The sequence below is a fragment of the Ursus americanus genome, chromosome 21, assembly GCF_024610735.1.
Source record: "Ursus americanus isolate L20-20 chromosome 21, mUrsAme1.1.p, whole genome shotgun sequence".
Classification (NCBI taxonomy): Eukaryota; Metazoa; Chordata; class Mammalia; order Carnivora; family Ursidae; genus Ursus; species Ursus americanus.
This window is the reverse complement of record NC_142147.1, coordinates 11150045-11167188: the sequence shown is the minus strand read 5'-3', so window position 1 is coordinate 11167188 and position 17144 is coordinate 11150045. Positions and strand designations below refer to the sequence as shown.

Here is a 17144-nt window from a genome sequence, read left to right as displayed (position 1 = left end):
CGTTGGTGAGGATGTGCTAAAAAGGGATTCCTCATATGCACTACTGGTGGGATTATAATTTGGTGCAGCCACTATGGAAAACAGTATGGAATCTCCTCCAAAAACTTAAAATAGAAATACCATATGATCCAGTAATTCTACTGGGTATTTACCTAAAGAAAATGAAAACACTAATTCAGAAACACACGCACCCCCATGTTTATTGCAGCATTATTTACAATAGCCATGATATGGAAGCTACCCAGTGTCCACTGAAAGATGAATCTCTCTCTCTCTCTCACACACACAGAGGAATATTACTCAGCTGTAAAAAAAAGAATGAGCTATTGCCATTTACAACAACATGGATGGACTTAGACGGTATTATACTAAGTGACAGACAAGATACCAGGAGATTCACTTACAAGTGGAATCTATAAAGCAAAACAAACAAGCAAACAAAAAACAGACTCTTAAGTACGGAAATCAAGCTGCTGGTTGCCAGAGCAGAGGTGGATGGGGGATTGGGCAAAACAGATAAAAGGGATTAGGAGGTACAAACTTCCAGGGGTAACATAGTAAGTCTTCCCCCCACAAAGTACTGCTGGCCTGCTGGTCTGTGGCGAGCTGCAGATGCCAGTCTCTGTTCCGTAGGATGGCATTTGTTGAAGTTGTCAAGAACAAGGCTTGCATCAAGAGATACCAAGCGAAATGTAGAAGACGACAAGAGGGTAAAACTGGTAACTGTGCTCAGAAACGCTTGGTAATTCTGGATAAAATAAGTACAACACACCCAAATACAGATGATGGTCCATGTAACCAACAGAGAAATCATTTGTCAGGCTGTTCATGTCCGTACAGAAAGAGAAATGATAGCTTGTGCAGTTCATACTCATGAACTCCCAAAGTATGGTGTGAAGGCTGACCTGAAAAATGATGCTGCGGCATATTGTACAGACCTGCTGCTGGCCTGCAGGCTTCTCAACAGGTCTGGTAGGGACACGACCTATGAAGGCCAAGCAGAGGTGACTGGAGAGGAATGCAATGTGGAAAACACTAACGGTGAACCCGGTGCCTTCACCTGCTGTTCGGATGCAGGGCTGGCCAGAACTACTACTGGAAATCAAATCCGGGGGCCCTCGAGGGAGCTGTGGATGGAGGCCTGTCTGCTGCTGGCAGTACCAAACAATTCCTTGGTTATGATATGGAAAGCAAGGAATTCAAGGGAGAAGTACATCAGAAGCATATCATGGATCAGAATATTGCAGATTAAATGTGTTACCTAACGGAAGAAGATGAAGAGGCTTACAAGGAACACTTCTGTCAATACATAAAGAACAAAGTATCTCTGGACATGGTGAAGGAGATGTATAAGAAAGCTCTCGCTGCTACATGAGAGAAGCCAGTCTATGAGAAGAAGCCTAAGACAGAAGTTAAAAAGAAGAGGTGGAACCATCCCAAAATGTCTCTTGCCCAGAAGAAAGACAGGGTAGCTCAGAAGAAGGCAAACTTCCGGGGCGCCTGGGTGGCACAGCGGTTAAGCGTCTGCCTTCGGCTCAGGGCGTGATCCCGGCATTCTGGGATCGAGCCCCACATCAGGCTCCTCCGCTATGAGCCTGCTTCTTCCTCTCCCACTCCTCCTGCTTGTGTTCCCTCTCTCCCTGGCTGTCTCTATCTCTGTCGAATGAATAAATAAATAAAACCGTTAAAAAAAAAAAAAAAAGAAGGCAAACTTCCTTAGAGCTCAGGAGCAGGCTGCTGAGAGCTAATAAACCAAAACACAATTTCTATGAAGATTTTTTAGATAAAGACGATAAAAAAATTTATTCGCCAAGTAGCTAAAATAAATAAATAAAAATAAAATAAGTCATGGAGATGAAAAGTACCACATAAAGAATATAGTCAGTAACAACGTAATAACATTGTGTGGTGAAAGACAGTGACTACACTTACCGTGGTGAGTGCTGGGTTACGTACAGAATTGTCAAATCACTACGTTGTACATTTGAAACCAATATGACATTGTATGTTGATTATACTTAAACGAAAATAAATAAATAGCAAACAGAAGTAAAGTGTATCACTACTCAAAAGATTGCAGTTATTCAATTATTTATCTGGAGACATTTAAGAAAAAAAACTTCAAGAAACAATTTTAGTATATTGCTGTAAGATCTAAAAAAAATAAAATACAACTTTGCAAATAAGTCTGACATTCAAATAAAAAATACGACTTTGAAAAGCATTACTATTCAAAGTATGTATAGTTTATATGCTTTCACTTCATTATATTGGAAGCATTTAGCATGTTGATTTACAGCTTATTCTTGCCCTAGATTCAGTATGAGAAAAACTAAATAAGAGGGGAAAAATGCAAAGCAGTCACCATATAGAAACATAAAAGGGAGTTAGAAGGAAACGAGAGAGAAAAACATCAAATGAAAAACATTAAATGTACCAAAGCAGGAGCAACTAGGTAACTAACTCCCTAACTTTAAAAATCTACCTTGAGAGTCAGACAATCTCTCTAATTGTAACCACCCCAAAACTGAAAATCACTCAGAATGCTACCATGGTATTATTCAAATAGCAACAGCATTACATACTAGCTCTATAGATACTGTTTAATATTTATAATATTAATTGCCTGTAAATTATGATTTGGTCTCTTACTGTAAATCACTCATAGAAATTACATACCTTAAAACCCGCTAAATGCATTGCCAAAATAATCACTTCTATTCATCTTTTAGTTTAAGAGCTAAAAACTCATTTTACTTATTTACAACCATTACCACTCCTCCTCTGAAGGAAAAAATTTGAAATGTAGAGAATTTCAATAAATCCATTTTTGAACTCCTACTGTGTGTCAGGCACAAAGCCTGGCAACGTAGAAAAACAACATCAGTTTTAAGGTCACTTTGCTACTCTGGGTTTTTAAATTCCTTCTTCTTGTTGAGTATATATTGCAGAAACTTCTCAAGTCGTCAAGTAAGACTTTACACTTTGTAATATTTGCAACTGCTTTTTCCATAAATATTTTTACAGAGAGCTGAACTCCTAGAGATAAGTAGTTAAAAGTACTCTGGAGAACCATGATGATGGAGCTTTTCAAAACACTTATGTTCTCTGATGCTAGAAATCTGTGGTATGTGTACAACTCCCAAGAGCAAGCACAATGTAGAAATGTGAGCTGTCCAATAATCTCCGATTTATAATCTTACCTTTAAAATTAGGGTTTACCAGTTCTTTACGATTGGAACACTGAAGGGCATTTCCATAAACCAAGTCCAAAGCACACAGCAGAAGATGATAAGAATTGACCAAATCATCACTAATCATGGGGAAATTACCTACAGGAATGTAAACAGTTACAGAGTATATTTGCATCAACTTTACAATATTTTAAAAGTAATTTCTTCCTTTAATTAAAAGGACATTATGTAACACTGTACCAAAGCTGACTCAAAAGCTACATGAAGTGTTCTGGCAAATTTACATTTTGAAATATTACTCTTAAAGTCTAAGAAATTTCTAAGGGTGTAATGAAAACTAAAACTTTACTAAAAACGACATTCACTCACTCAATATTCATTAAATAAGCATTAAATCTCTAGAAGATGACCAAAATTTTATCACTGTTTTTTTCCTTTGAAAATTTTAAAAACTTCATAAATTATCTCAAACTGTAGGAAATTCTTTTGTATGAAAACATTTTTGTCAAAAAAAATTACTAGATATTGTACACCTGAAACTAATTAACACTGTATGTTAACTATACTGGAATTAAAATTTAAAACTTAACTAATTAAAAACAAAAAAGTAAAAAAAAAAATACATGGAGACAAACAATGAGATGGTCTAACATCTTTGGGATGCACAAAAAGCAGTTCTAAGAGGGAAACAAAAAAACAAACAAACAAAAAAAAGGATTACTAGATACCCTTAGACGGGAACAGCTGAAAAAGAGTTTTTCATGTATATACCTTAAAAAGACCAAAACCTATAATCAGACTCCTAACAGTAACATTTTAGATACTTTCTACACAGTAATAAAAACTCATACAGATTAATACAACAGGATCACAATGAAAGACCTCTAAGTCTAGAGCTAATATCCTAGGAATAATGTAGATAGATTGTAACAAAGAAAAAAGATACCAAAACGCAAACCTATCGAAACATGCCATTTCTGCAATGCTAGTTTAAGTCTAACACTGAAATCAGTTTTCACAGGCAGGTAAACAGTTTAATTCTCAGAAATTAAGAAATATTTCTAGATTTCTTTTATAACTTCGAGCATATCCATTTTCTCGTTAAACACTGCATATGCATGCTTCCTAATGATTTTACACTCTTATAACATCACATGAATTCAAGTTTAATAGCCAACATACCTCTGAGGGATTATTTCTAAACCTCAGCATTTTCACACATAATGCATGCCTGAATACATACACACATACATACACACACACACACACACACACACACACACACACACACACACTGCTTTGTTTCAGGCTTTTTTTCCCCCTCTCCTTTCCTCCAAAGTTACCACTTACCTCCACATATCAGGATAACTCTTTGTATAGATGAAAACATTCAACAAATCAACTTAAATGAATTAAAGAGAAAAAATTTTTTTCTGTTGTCAGAAAGACAAATGATAATTCACAGCTTGAGTTTTGCATAGATACAACCAAACTAACTTGCCTGGTTCCACTGTAAAGATGTTTCATATTAAAGTATACTCAGGTTCTCAAATGTAAAACAGGAAGTAGCACCTACTGGTTTCAAGCTACAAAGCCCATCACACTGACAAGCCTAAACTTGTCACTGGTTTGTACTTGCCATAAAGCAAAAAAAGAACAGCAGCACTGTAACTTCTAACAAAAAATGGAAAGGCCCCCTAAAGATCAGAATCTTAAATTCCAAGACTGTCCCAACCTGAAATACTTTACATTTCAAATCCTGACTTTAGAAATAAACCTCACTTTGTAAGATAAGTTATCTTTCAAATAAAGATAACTTGTTTAAACTCCAAAGTTGGCTTATTTGTCAGGAACCAGGAGATCAGAGAGTGTAAAACAGGAAGTGGCACCGACTGGTCTTCAGGCCACAAAGGCCTTCGTGATGGCAAGCCCAAACTTGTCACTGGTGTATACGTGCCACAGGAAGTCAACAAAGATAACTGGCAGAAAGTCGGCTTCTGTATCAGGAATGAGATAATCTGGGATTGCCCACAGGCTGCAGGGAAGTCCTGCGAAAGCGGCTGGAGAAGAGTACAACTGCCCCCGAACAACTGAATCAAGAACTGAATAAAACGAATTAAACAACTCTATTAGCAAAGATCCTAGTGAATCATAAAAGATCATAGTGTCAGACAGTGAGGAGACAAAGACTCTTCAGATTAAATAATTACAGATGGAATAATAAAACTCGAACACTGAGTTAACTGCAGAGACAAAAAATATGCCACCCCAGGTGATCAAGTGAGACCAAAATGTACATAAGGACAGTAACAGTCTTTGTAAATAGTTTATATAGTACCAAACACATTCACTCCCAGGTACACGAACACCGTAAGAGACATAAACAAAACAGATAAAAACCCCAGAAGTCATATATACCTGCCCACAATCGAGTAACAAGATTAATACCGTATATGATCCCAGCCACGGCAAGCTAAAAGTGACAGCAAGGGTGACTGCCACTATGAGAATAGTTTACATGCTCCTACACCTTTATTTTGTACCACTTATCACATCACCTTTATCTCCAGTAAAGAAACATACCAGTGTGACGGAACAAAATATCAGCTTATTTTTGGCAGAAGAAAGATTTTCTTTTCTTTATTTAAATTCAATTAGCCAACATATAGTACATCATTAGTTTCAGATGTAGTGTTCAATAATTCATCAGTTGCATATAACCCCCAGCTCATCACATCACGTGCCCTCCCCAATGCCCATCATCCAGCTGCCCCATCCTCCCACCCACTTCCCCCTCCGCAACCCTCCGTTTGTTTCCCAGAGGCAAGAGTCTCTCGTGGTTTGTCTCCCTCTCTGACCTCCTCCCACTCAGTTTTCCATCCCTTCGCCTATGATCCTCTGCACTATCTCTTATATTCCACATACAGTGACACCATATGATAATTGTCTTTCTCTGATTGACTTATTTCACTTAGTATAACACCTTCATTCAACCATGTAGCTCAGGGAGGAAGACTGAGCTCTCAATGAACTAGCGACGGAGGACCAGCTATAATCAGACCCATCAAATGCCAAGACCAATGGAGTGACACATCCTTGCTAGAGGGCCTTTGCATCTGGCATGAAACCAAGAGCTAGATCTGGGTTCAAGTCCTAGCTCTGTTTTTAGCAGCTAGTTTTTGGGCCTCAGTTACCTAATCTTAAAAGTAAATAATTTGAGCTACTTGATCTAATAATGAGAATCTCTTACATTTATTTTATTTATTTATTTATTTAAGATTTTATTTATTTATTTGACAGAGAGAGACAGCCAGCGAGAGAGGGAACACAAGCTGGGGGAGTGGGAGAGGAAGAAGCAGGCTTCCCGTGGAGAAGCCTGACGCAGGGCTCGATCCCAGAACTCCGGGATCACGCCCTGAGCTGAAGGCAGACGCTTAACGACTGAGCCAGCCAGGCGCCCCAAGAATCTCTTACGTTTATAAAATTCCTTCCAGCTCTATGATTCTTTGATTATAACTTTGTATTTTATTGGGTTTTCTTCATAGCAAAGGCATTCTACATAGTCTATGTAATTAATGTAACTGTATTTTCTTTTCTTCTTGAGATTACTAAGAACCATTTCTACATAGAAATATAGAGAGGACCCCCCCAAAAAAAAAAATTTTTTTTTTCACTGAATACAGACCTTGGGTAAGTTAAGGGAGATGGGAAGGGGGAGAAAATAAATTGTATCCAAAGGCATTTGAGCAAGTATATTTATCTGAACAAAATGCAAAAAGTAATCTGAACTACACACACTGAGGGTGAACAGTCACACTCAATGAGGTAAGACGTGGCTCATGAAAAATACAGCTCAAGATACCAGCACAGACGACCGATGTGTTTTCAGTCCGTAACTCAGAAGAACAGCTTTGAGTGGAAAAGATGTTACAGAAGAACAAGATTAAAGGATTTTCCACTGAAGAAGTTTTGGACATTATAAAGAAATTCAAGACTTTTATGCACAGGCACTACTTAAAAACAAATCCGAGATTTAAAAAAACCCTTTAAGAAATTTTTCAGTGAGCATCTTTCCCTGATACACATTACAGGTTGACAAAAGTAATATGTGAACATTTAAATAAGCTAACATCTAGATAAATATTGCTCTGTCTTACCTTTTGCATATATAAAGAGCACCCAACAAAAATGGAAAACTTCGGACACAGTACAGGGCTGTCGCCTTTGGGGGAGAAAAAAAAGTCATGAGATAACAGAAGCATTCGAAAAAGACATCACAAATGACTATAAAGTAGGTGAGACACCAAACCCACAGTTAAAGGGAGTAAGAGCAGATTCACTTCATACGGAAAACGTGCAAGAAGTTCTGCTCCAACCAAACACTGGTAAGGACAAAGCCAAAGAAAGAGCTCATCCCAGAAAGAAGACAATTCTGAAGAACTATAAAAGGTTTCTGAGGTCAAGACAAGTAAGGTAGAAAATAAATAAAAACAGTTCTTTTGAGGACATCAGCAAGGCAAATGCTGCTTTTGGACCGTGTATACAATCAGATTATTTCCCCATTTTTTTTTCCTGTATCATAGCTGATGAACTGTAAACCCTCCCTCCCTAAAGACATTCCAGATTACATCAAGTCACAAAAGGACTATTTAATGTAAATTCTGGGCTTCCTAGAATTCTTTATTCCTTTTCGTTAAGACGATTCATTCTATTTTGCCAAGGTGCCTGCTAAAGGGAATTTCGGACCTGTTTTAAGCTCTTGGCTTTTCTACCAGAACCTCTGGCACTGTTTAGATAAGACATCTGTGGTCTCCACATCCCAACAAGGAGCTCTGAGGAGAAGCAGCAGGACATGGGGTTTAGTTTCCCCCACTGCCCCGCTAGGCACACTTGCTCTCTGTGTGCCTCTGTCTCGTCTGCTGAACGATTATTCTACTTGGGCACAGTTTTGTACTTAGTCACCAGTCCATGGCAAGGATTAAATGTCAGTGCCCTGCTTTTAAAAGTGGCCTCTCAGGGTGCCTGGGTGGCTCAGTCGGTTAAGCATCTGACTCTTGATTTTGGCTCAGGTCATGATCTCAGAGCTGTGGGATCGAGCCCCTCATTGGGCTCCACACTCAGCGCAGAGTCTGCTTGAGTGTCTCTCTCTCTCTCCAATTTTCGTGCATGCTCTAAGATAAATAAACAAATAAAATCTTTTTAAAAAATTAAAAAATACAAAATAAAAGTAGCTTCCCTACCATAGGCACATGAGAAACTATCCAGTTTTAAGGCCTACCAAGATAAAAGCCAGACTTTTTAGCTTAACACTCAAGCCACTCTAAAAACTGAATCTTTAACTTGAGAACCCAAGAACTTAACCTACTAGGCCAAACTGCGTCTTACTTTGCCATTTTGGCGTATTTCTTCTTTATCCTATGCAACGAAGGCTCTATCTACACCTCCAAATTCATTGCAATCCTACCCATTATTCCTTACTCTATGAAAACTTAGCTGACTGGGTCATGTACCGTGGTTTAATTCTGGTTCAGAAGCTGTATGTTTCTGTTATCTTTTGCATTCTACATGCCTCCTCTCCACAACTATTCTGTAAGCTCTCAAAAGACAGTGGCTGTGGGTTTTTGGTGTTGTTTTTTTTTTTTAAAGACTTGTGTCCAAGGGTGCCTGGGTGGCTTAGTCGGTTAAGGATCCAACTCTTTTCTTTTAAAGATTTTATTTATTTATTTGACAGAGAGAGAGACAGCCAGTGAGAGAGGGAACACAGGCAGGGGGAGTGGGAGAGGAAGAAGCAGGCTCCCAGCGGAGAAGCCTGATGTGGGGCTCGATCCCAGGACTCTGGGATCATGCCCTGAGCCGAAGGCAGACGCCCAATGACTAAGCCACTCAGGTGCCCCAAGGATCCAACTCTTGACTTTGGCTCAGGTCATGATCTCAGAGTTGTGGGACTGAGCCCCACGTCAGGCTCTGCGCTGAGCATGGAGCCTGCTTAAGATTCTCTCGCTCCCTCTCTTTCTTTCGCTCTCTCAAAAATGAATAAATACTTGTGTCCTGTATAATACCTAATAACATACTTCACACAGTAAGTTCTCAATAAATACCCAGTAACAAACTTTCAAAGTATGTGTGAGATGCAGTACAGAGTCATGGTGAAGCGCAGGGGCTCTGTGAGCAGACCACTAATTTCAATAATAGCTCCACACTTACTGTGTGACCCTGACCAAATTACTTCACTTCTCAAGGGCTTAGGTTCCCCCACCTGTAACAATAACATCAACCTTATATGGTTGTCCTAGGGATTCACTGAAGGACTACAGGTTTAAATCTTAGAACAGTCCCCATAATAAATGCTCAGTAAACGGTACATATCATTACTAGTAGCCAAAAGTACTAATAAATGTATACGGAGTGATCTAAATGTAAAAATTTTTTAAATAAAGTTATCTTACAATTTTCTTAACTACAATTAGGTTGTATACACACCCTACAAAGTATCAAAGCAAGTACAATCTAAAATCATTTTCTACAACACTCCAAAGAAAGTAGATATTCTCTATCTTTCTATAAATGATGACATCAGCCTCACTCAGACTTAGAACAAAGCATCTATCCAAAGTCTGGAAATAGTTCTCAAAAATTACAAGCAAACTAGAGCAGCTGCTTCCTTAACAGTGGGGTCAACTATCTAAGAAAGTGTAGAGCTTCTTCTATTTTTAAAAGCTGCTCACTTGGGGCGCCTGGGTGGTTCAGTCAGTTAAGCATCTGCCTTCAGCTCAGGTCATGATCCCAGAGTCCTGGGATCGAGCCCCATGTCGGGCTTCCTGCTCAGCAGGGAATCTGCTTCTCCTTCTGCCTCTGCTCCTGCTCCATTTCTCTCTCTCTTGCTCACTCTCTCTCTCAAATAAATAAAATTAAAAAAAAAAAAAGGTGCTCACTTAACTATAAACATCCTTCACAATTTGAGGAAAAATTTGGTATCAAAAAAGAGGCAAAAAAAAAAAAAGGAAGAGAAGCAAACATTATTCATTCAATTATAATAACTCCTTTTCCCTGACTTTCTTTGTCAACATTGTTCTAGTTCTAATTTAAGAACAATTTCCATTTCTACTTTATGAAAAAGGTTCATGATAAAGGTAGAGAATTTGCATCCCATGATTGCCTTTTATCTATCAGGAAAGATGAAAACACTGAGTCAGAATGAGTTTATAGATTTTGCAGACATGATCAGAAAGCACAAATTCATAATAGTTTCAGGTCCCCTATTCTCCCCCATCCAGTTTCTCTATTCTTGATTGCCTGTCAAACGTCAAAATACATACAGAAGCCAGTTCGAAGGGGATTAACTGTTACTAAGCTGGACATAAAAGTCAAATAATAGAAACAGTCAACACAGACAGTAACAGAAAATTAAGAAGTCTTGGGGCGCCTGGGTGGCACAGCGGTTAAGCGCCTGCCTTCGGCTCAGGGCGTGATCCCCGCGTTGTGGGATCGAGCCCCACATCAGGCTCCTCTGCTATGAGCCTGCTTCTTCCTCTCCCACTCCCCCTGCTTGTGTTCCCTCTCTCACTGGCTGTCTCTATCTCTGTCGAATAAATAAATAAAATCTTTAAAAAAAAAAATAAGAAGTCAATTTCTATACTTAAGGTGGCCAATTAGTGAAAATATCTAAGGTCTGACTTTTGTATTTTTGGGTGCTTAAATGAAAAGGGAAAGTTTATAGAAACAATAATTCCATGCATTTTGCAATATGAAGGAAGCCAAATTCTTCATGGCTAACATGCAATGAGAAGCAAGAAATTATTATTAAAAGAGAGCTATAGGAAAGAAAGATTATTTATGAAATCACATTTTTTTTTTAAGACTAGCAAAATATGGGGTGCCTGGACCCTGGGATCAGCCCTACCATCAGGCTCCCTGCTCTGCAGGGAGTCTGCTTCTCCCTCTCCCTCTCCCTGCCACTCCCTCTGCTTGTGCTCTCCTTCTCTCTGTCAAATAAATAAATAACATCTTAAAATAAATAAATAAATAATGTTAACAGGCAGCCTGATGGAAAAAGAACAAATTCAAACTTTGGAGTCAACAGGCTCCAAATTCCAAGCGTGCCAATTATTGAGGGAACAAAAAAAAAAAAGACTAGCAAAATAGGGGCATCTGGGTGGCTCCGTGGTTAAGCGACCAAATCTTAATTTCCATTCAGGTCATGATCTTGTGGGTTGTGAGACTGAGCCCCACGACAGCCTCTTAGCTGGGCGTGGAGCCTGCTTAAGAGTCTCTCTGTGCCCCTCCCCCCACCTCGTGTGCATGCACTCTCTCTCTAAAAAACAAAACAAAAAAAACTAACAAAATAAACTGAGGGACACAAACTGAGGGATCAGAACTGTAGTGCAGATTTTTAAAAAATGTATATTCCTAACAAATATAAAAACATACCGCTGTTTTCTTCCTCTCTGCTGACGAGGCTGCTCCTCTTGAGGATATTTAAAAATGTCCTGAAAAATGGGTTCATATTTCTTAAAAATTACCGCTGAAACAGTGAAGTTTCTTTCTAATCTCTCAGTACGTTCTCTGAAATGTGGGGGTAGATTTGCCATGTCTTCCCACTTCTTCATCTTGTTAAAAAATTCAATTAAGCTGATAGCAAAAATAAAAAAGGAGATATTTTCAAAATTAACACAAATGTAATTAAATCAAAATTTAACTCATTAAATTATATATTTTAGATAAAATCACAATTCATGCCTCTGACTAGGTTAATCTTTTACACAGTTGGGTTTATTTCTCTGATTTTCCTAATCTGTTTTTCTGAGATTACCTGAGGGTTTTATTTTTTTAATTAGGAAATATACAAAAATACAAAATAATTAATCAGAGTAATGGTACCAACACTTACATACCCAACTGCCAGATTTAACAAATGTTAACGTATTGAATAAAATTTGCCACATTTGTTTCAGGTTCTACAGAAACAGCCAAATTCCCATTTGTACTCCTCCCCAAACCCACATCCCCCTCTGCCTCCCCAAAGATAACCACCACTCTAAAGTCAGTCCGAATCCTTCCCATCCATGTTCTTATGCTTACTACTTAGTGTACCTACTATATGGATCTATATGTATCCAGAAACAGTAAGGAGTATCTTTTGTATGTGTGGCTTTAAGATTTTACATAAACAGTATCATACTCTAAGTAGCATTCTGCAACTTGCTTTTTCATTCAATGTTTCTTAGATTAACATTGATACATGCAGATCTCACTCACTTTAATTGTTAAAAATATTCCTTCATATGAACTACCGTGACTCTTTGCATTCATTCCCCAACCAATGGTAATTGAGGTTTCTAATTTTACATTATGACAAAAAAAAAATAAAATGCTGTAATCACCACATTCTTGTACACGCACGTAAGAGCTTCTTTAGGGACAACAGCAAGAAGGAGAATTGCTGAGTCAGAGACTGGGCATCTTCAACTTTACTAGATATTGTCAAATTTCCCATTCCAGTACCCATGCCGATTTATACTCTCACCAATGTACGCCAGCAATACAGATTTCCTGTTTCCCTACGTTAATGACTAAAGCTGGTTTTACCAGACTTCAAATTACCCCAATCTGATGAGAATAACAGCTACCTTGTTTTTAATTTGAACTTCCTTGGTTACTAGTGAAATTAAACATCTTTATATACACCTATTAGCTATGTGAGTTTTGACCTGGGGAAACCACATTCCTTACCCCTTGTTTTATAGCTGTTTGTCAGTCATGCGACCATTTGTTAGTAGCTCTTTATGTAATTCTGGATACTGACCTTTTGTCAGTTATACACATTGTAAATATCTTCTCCCGACATATGCTTTGTTTTTAACCCATTTTAGTCCATTATGGCAGAAAAGTACATAATCTGAACTCAAAGGTAAAAATTTAAAGGGAGAAACTGAGGTTTTCAAATGGAAATACAACTGAAGCCTAGGACTGTATTTTTGTATTAAAATGTTGGAAAGTTCAGTTTACTATGGTTCATGATGATGATACCATAACTTGACCTTTGCTTCTAAAGTTCCTTATCTGTCACTTAACTGGATTACTCTACCTCCCCTTTTCTTCTCCGTAATGATTGTATTTTTGCACCTTATTTAAGTCCACTTCTGCAGGCTCAGCCCAGGGGTTCAACTCTTTATGCACTGCCTCCTGTTCTCAGGCCTAAATATAACTCAGGATGGAGTTCAAGGTTAATAAGTAGACTACAGCTAAAATATTACATTTCTTGTTATTTTAATAGTAAGTGATTTTTAAGCCATTAAGTACATAAATTTTGACTGTGGCATTCTCCCCCACCAAGTGCCAAATATCCTTTTTCCACCAATCTTTAATAAGTCATAAAAGAAAATTGACCCAAAAGGCACAAATAATAAATGTAATCAATTCTAGTGAATTGAACGGATAGAAAAAGCAATTTCTGCCTCTTCTTTAAAACATTATTTGACCCTTTCAATAACTGATAGTAATAGTGTTGCTTATCCCCACAAACAGGAAACAGAGAAGTCTTTACACATTCCATATAATAAAATACAAATCCTGTGCAGGTAGCTCTAAGTTTAACACCATATTTTGTTTACCTTTACAATTTAGAGTATATCCTAAAGTTTCTCAATATCCTTATTTAGAATTCTCTCAATACTGTACAATGATAAGTCATAACCTTTAATAGTAAACTCTTCATACAAATGCCTAATACATTAAAATTTCCATACTTTTCACTAAAGAAGTAAAGTATAATAGACACTTAGATGTGGCAAAGGAAAACCATGACCTACTTTCTAAATTCAGCACTCTATAGGTACAAACGCCTGGGAAATGATGAGAGAATTCTTTACTATCACTATGATTTTTGAGCTTTCATATTTGTCACACTCTACCTTTCAAACACTGACATAGTTACCTCTGCTCTGAACATCGCAGGATTCTAGTTAAAGATACATAGTTTCCTTCAACTGTCCCTTTGCTTACAGTTGGCACAGATTTTCTGCAAGCCACATATAAGGCACATGCTAACCAATGAAGATCATTTCCCTGTAAAATAAAAGAAAATTGAGTTTTAGCTAATGACCAATATAAACATTTCAATATAATAAACTTTTTGGATTAAATGGAAGGCATTATTTTTGTTTGTGGGAAACTGTATTTTCAATGATGGCTCTATCCCATGTGCTCTTTATACTGTGACATTGACATTTTCACCCTGAGAGATAGGAATCTGTGTTCTTGTTCCCTCATTTTCAACTGTCTCCTCTAATAGCACATGTGAAAATGATGCTATGTAACTTGCAAGATCATAAAGGGCAATAAAGATTCTACCTGGCTCACTCTCTCAGCACACGTGCCCTGGGTGTCTCAGTGTGGGACAAATTAACAGTCAGAGACTCAATTTTCTTACCTGAGGGCTGTGAGAATGAAATGACTTACAAGCATAAAGCACAGAAAATTCAAGAAATCAAAAGATAAAATTCTATAACCAATACTCTGTATTAAATATCATATGAGGGGTGTCTGGGTGGCTCAGTCAGTTAGTGTCTGCCTCCTGCTCAGGTCAGGATCCCAGGGTGCTGGGATCAAGCCCTGCATGGAGCCCTGCATCGGACTCCCTGCTCAACAGGGAGTCTGCTTCTCTCTCTCCTCCCCGCTCCTTCTCTCTCCAGCTATCTCTGTTGCTATCTCTGTCTCTCTCTCCCTCTCAAATACGTAAATAAAATCTTTCTAAAAAATATCATGAATCTTATTTTCCATTGTACACATCCATGAGACTGACATCCTACGTTGTCTTATGGCATACCCGACCGCAAGCTCCGCAAGAGCAGAGATTTTTAAGTTTTGTTCGCTGCTCTGTCCCCACCATCTACAACAGTATCTGGCAAAGAAGAGGTAATAAGGAAATATTTGATAAATGAATATTCATTCATTCATTGGGTAAACTGAGCTAAGAGTCTGAAATCCAAGTCTTTAAAAAATTGAGTAATCAAACGTGTCTTCAAAAATAATTTACTAATCATCTATTGTTTGTCACCTGCTCATATAACACTGCACTTCATACAACTTAACCTCTATGAGCTGAAATACCTCAGCTGTATGGTGATAATACTTGTTCTATCCAATTTAAAAGATTATCGTGAGGATAAAATGAGAGCTTATTTGGAAACACCTATGGCCATCACCAAAGAACCACTGGAAACCAATGACCACAGAACCACTGAGGAGTAAATAGGAATATGGCCTAATTCAGCCACACCACCTACGTTTACGAAGGAGCTCTCTGTGAACTCTCAAGCACCGTCCATGACCACCTTATGTGCCAGAAACCACATGTTACCTTATTAAACCTTCAGAACAACTGTATGAGGTTGGTACAAATACCTCAAATTTACATATCACAAAATTGAGTTTTGGAGTGGTTAACTAAATTGTCCAAAGTCACCTAGGTCTGTCAAGTTCTAAAACCACTATATTACTAGCCTTTCCCCCACCCTGTAGATATAACTACAGGGAGAAGGAACTGAAATAAGATTCTATTAATGCAAGAATAAATAGAAAGTAACTTTAGTGAGTCACATACAAGCAAAAACACCCTATTATTATAATTAAGCAATACCTTGATTAGGCCTTCCCACTCTGAGTCTATCTGCCCCGCTCTTTCCACAAACTGTAAAACAACTTAAGAAAATCATATGGCCCCCTGTTTAATGCCACACACAAGCAAACAGCTGATAAACAATCCAGACTTCCGTGTCACTTCCCATTGGTTCATAAAGGGGAGGTGCCTACAGAGTTGAGCCTCACTGGCTAGAATGGCCATTTTTCTCATCTGCAAGCCCCGTCCGAAGAAAGGGACATAACATGCCTAAATCAGAGCAGATACAGAGTCCTGTGCAACGTCTGGGGTGACCAAAAGGTCCTCAAGGTCGTCGCAGTCCGGACTTCCTAGGGACAAATGGGGGGCGTGTATCTATATGCAGGTAGGCAGAAAGCCCGTTTCATTTGCCCTAAGGAAGAGTCGCCTTAGTTTACACACAAACACAGCCCGAAACTTAACGACGCGTTTACTCTACGGATGCAATGCCGAGACAAAGGCAATTTGGTACAGCCGGAAAAGAACTGAAGGAGCAGCCTAGCAACCGAGGCGCTAAAATCGAGCTAATCCCCGTGGGAGCACAGCCAAGTTCCCTCCCCTTCTCCTTACGGTCTCCACAACTGCACCTGTTCATTCTGCCAACAAGGTGGTTGTATTTTTGCAATCGTGACCCCAGCACGACCTCAGCCTCGCGCTGCCACTTTAGGGCAAGAGGTGTTCCCCACTCGGAACCCGAAAAGGAACAGCTGCGAGAGGGCTCACTTGCAGGGCCGCTAAGAGCTTTCCGAAAGCCAGGTCTCCAGGACTAAGGCGCGCAGGGTTGATTCCCACCGCTCTGCAGGCTGGGGAGCGGAGACCCGGGGCCTGCCCGCGGGTCCCTGCAGGGCGCCCAACCCGGGGAGGGGAGGGGCCCCATTCCCGCGGCGGGGCGCGACGACTAGGCCCTGAAAGCCCCTCCTCTCCTCCCCCGGGCGCACCTCCAGCGTGTAGCTCTCGCTCATGTTGCGGTAGCTGTCCCAGGCCTCCGCCCGCGCCGCCTCGTCCATGTTTAGGCGGCTGCACAGCTCGTCGAACCGCTGCTGGGTCTGAGGGGCCGGCGACCGGGCCGTCTGCGCGGCGTCCTCCGCCTCCCCGTCGTCTTCCTCCTCCTCGTCCGAGGCTGCCGCCGCCGGAGGAGGAGGCGGAGGCGGCGGCGACTGGTCGCCTCCCGACGGCATAGCGCACGCCTGGGCGGCCGGTCCTCAGGTGAACTGAGGGCCGGAGCCCGCAGCCATTCAAACCGCGAAGCGCCCGCCCGTCGGCCGTCCGCACAGCGACTGCGCCGCCACCAAGGA

General features: G+C 39.7%; 1 protein-coding gene and 1 pseudogene across 3 annotated transcripts in view; one reads left to right on the top strand and one right to left on the bottom strand.

The window, feature by feature from the left end:
• Positions 1-17144, bottom strand: part of RBL2 (RB transcriptional corepressor like 2) — a 50444-nt gene extending 33300 nt beyond the window's left edge. For 2 of the 3 annotated variants that reach the window (XM_045806794.2, XM_045806795.2), the window contains exons 1-5: positions 16788-17144; positions 14128-14258; positions 11622-11822; positions 7352-7416; positions 3204-3332 (exon numbers count right to left, since the gene is read on the bottom strand). In XM_045806794.2, coding sequence (XP_045662750.2) covers positions 3204-3332; positions 7352-7416; positions 11622-11822; positions 14128-14258; positions 16788-17027 — 766 coding nt within the window. In that variant the 5' untranslated portion in view covers positions 17028-17144. Of the gene's footprint in view, positions 1-3203; positions 3333-7351; positions 7417-11621; positions 11823-14127; positions 14259-15831; positions 15950-16787 lie in introns of those variants that run through there. The other variant, XM_045806796.2, reaches the window with a different exon arrangement.
• LOC148108215 (large ribosomal subunit protein uL18 pseudogene) lies at positions 589-2336 on the top strand (annotated as a pseudogene).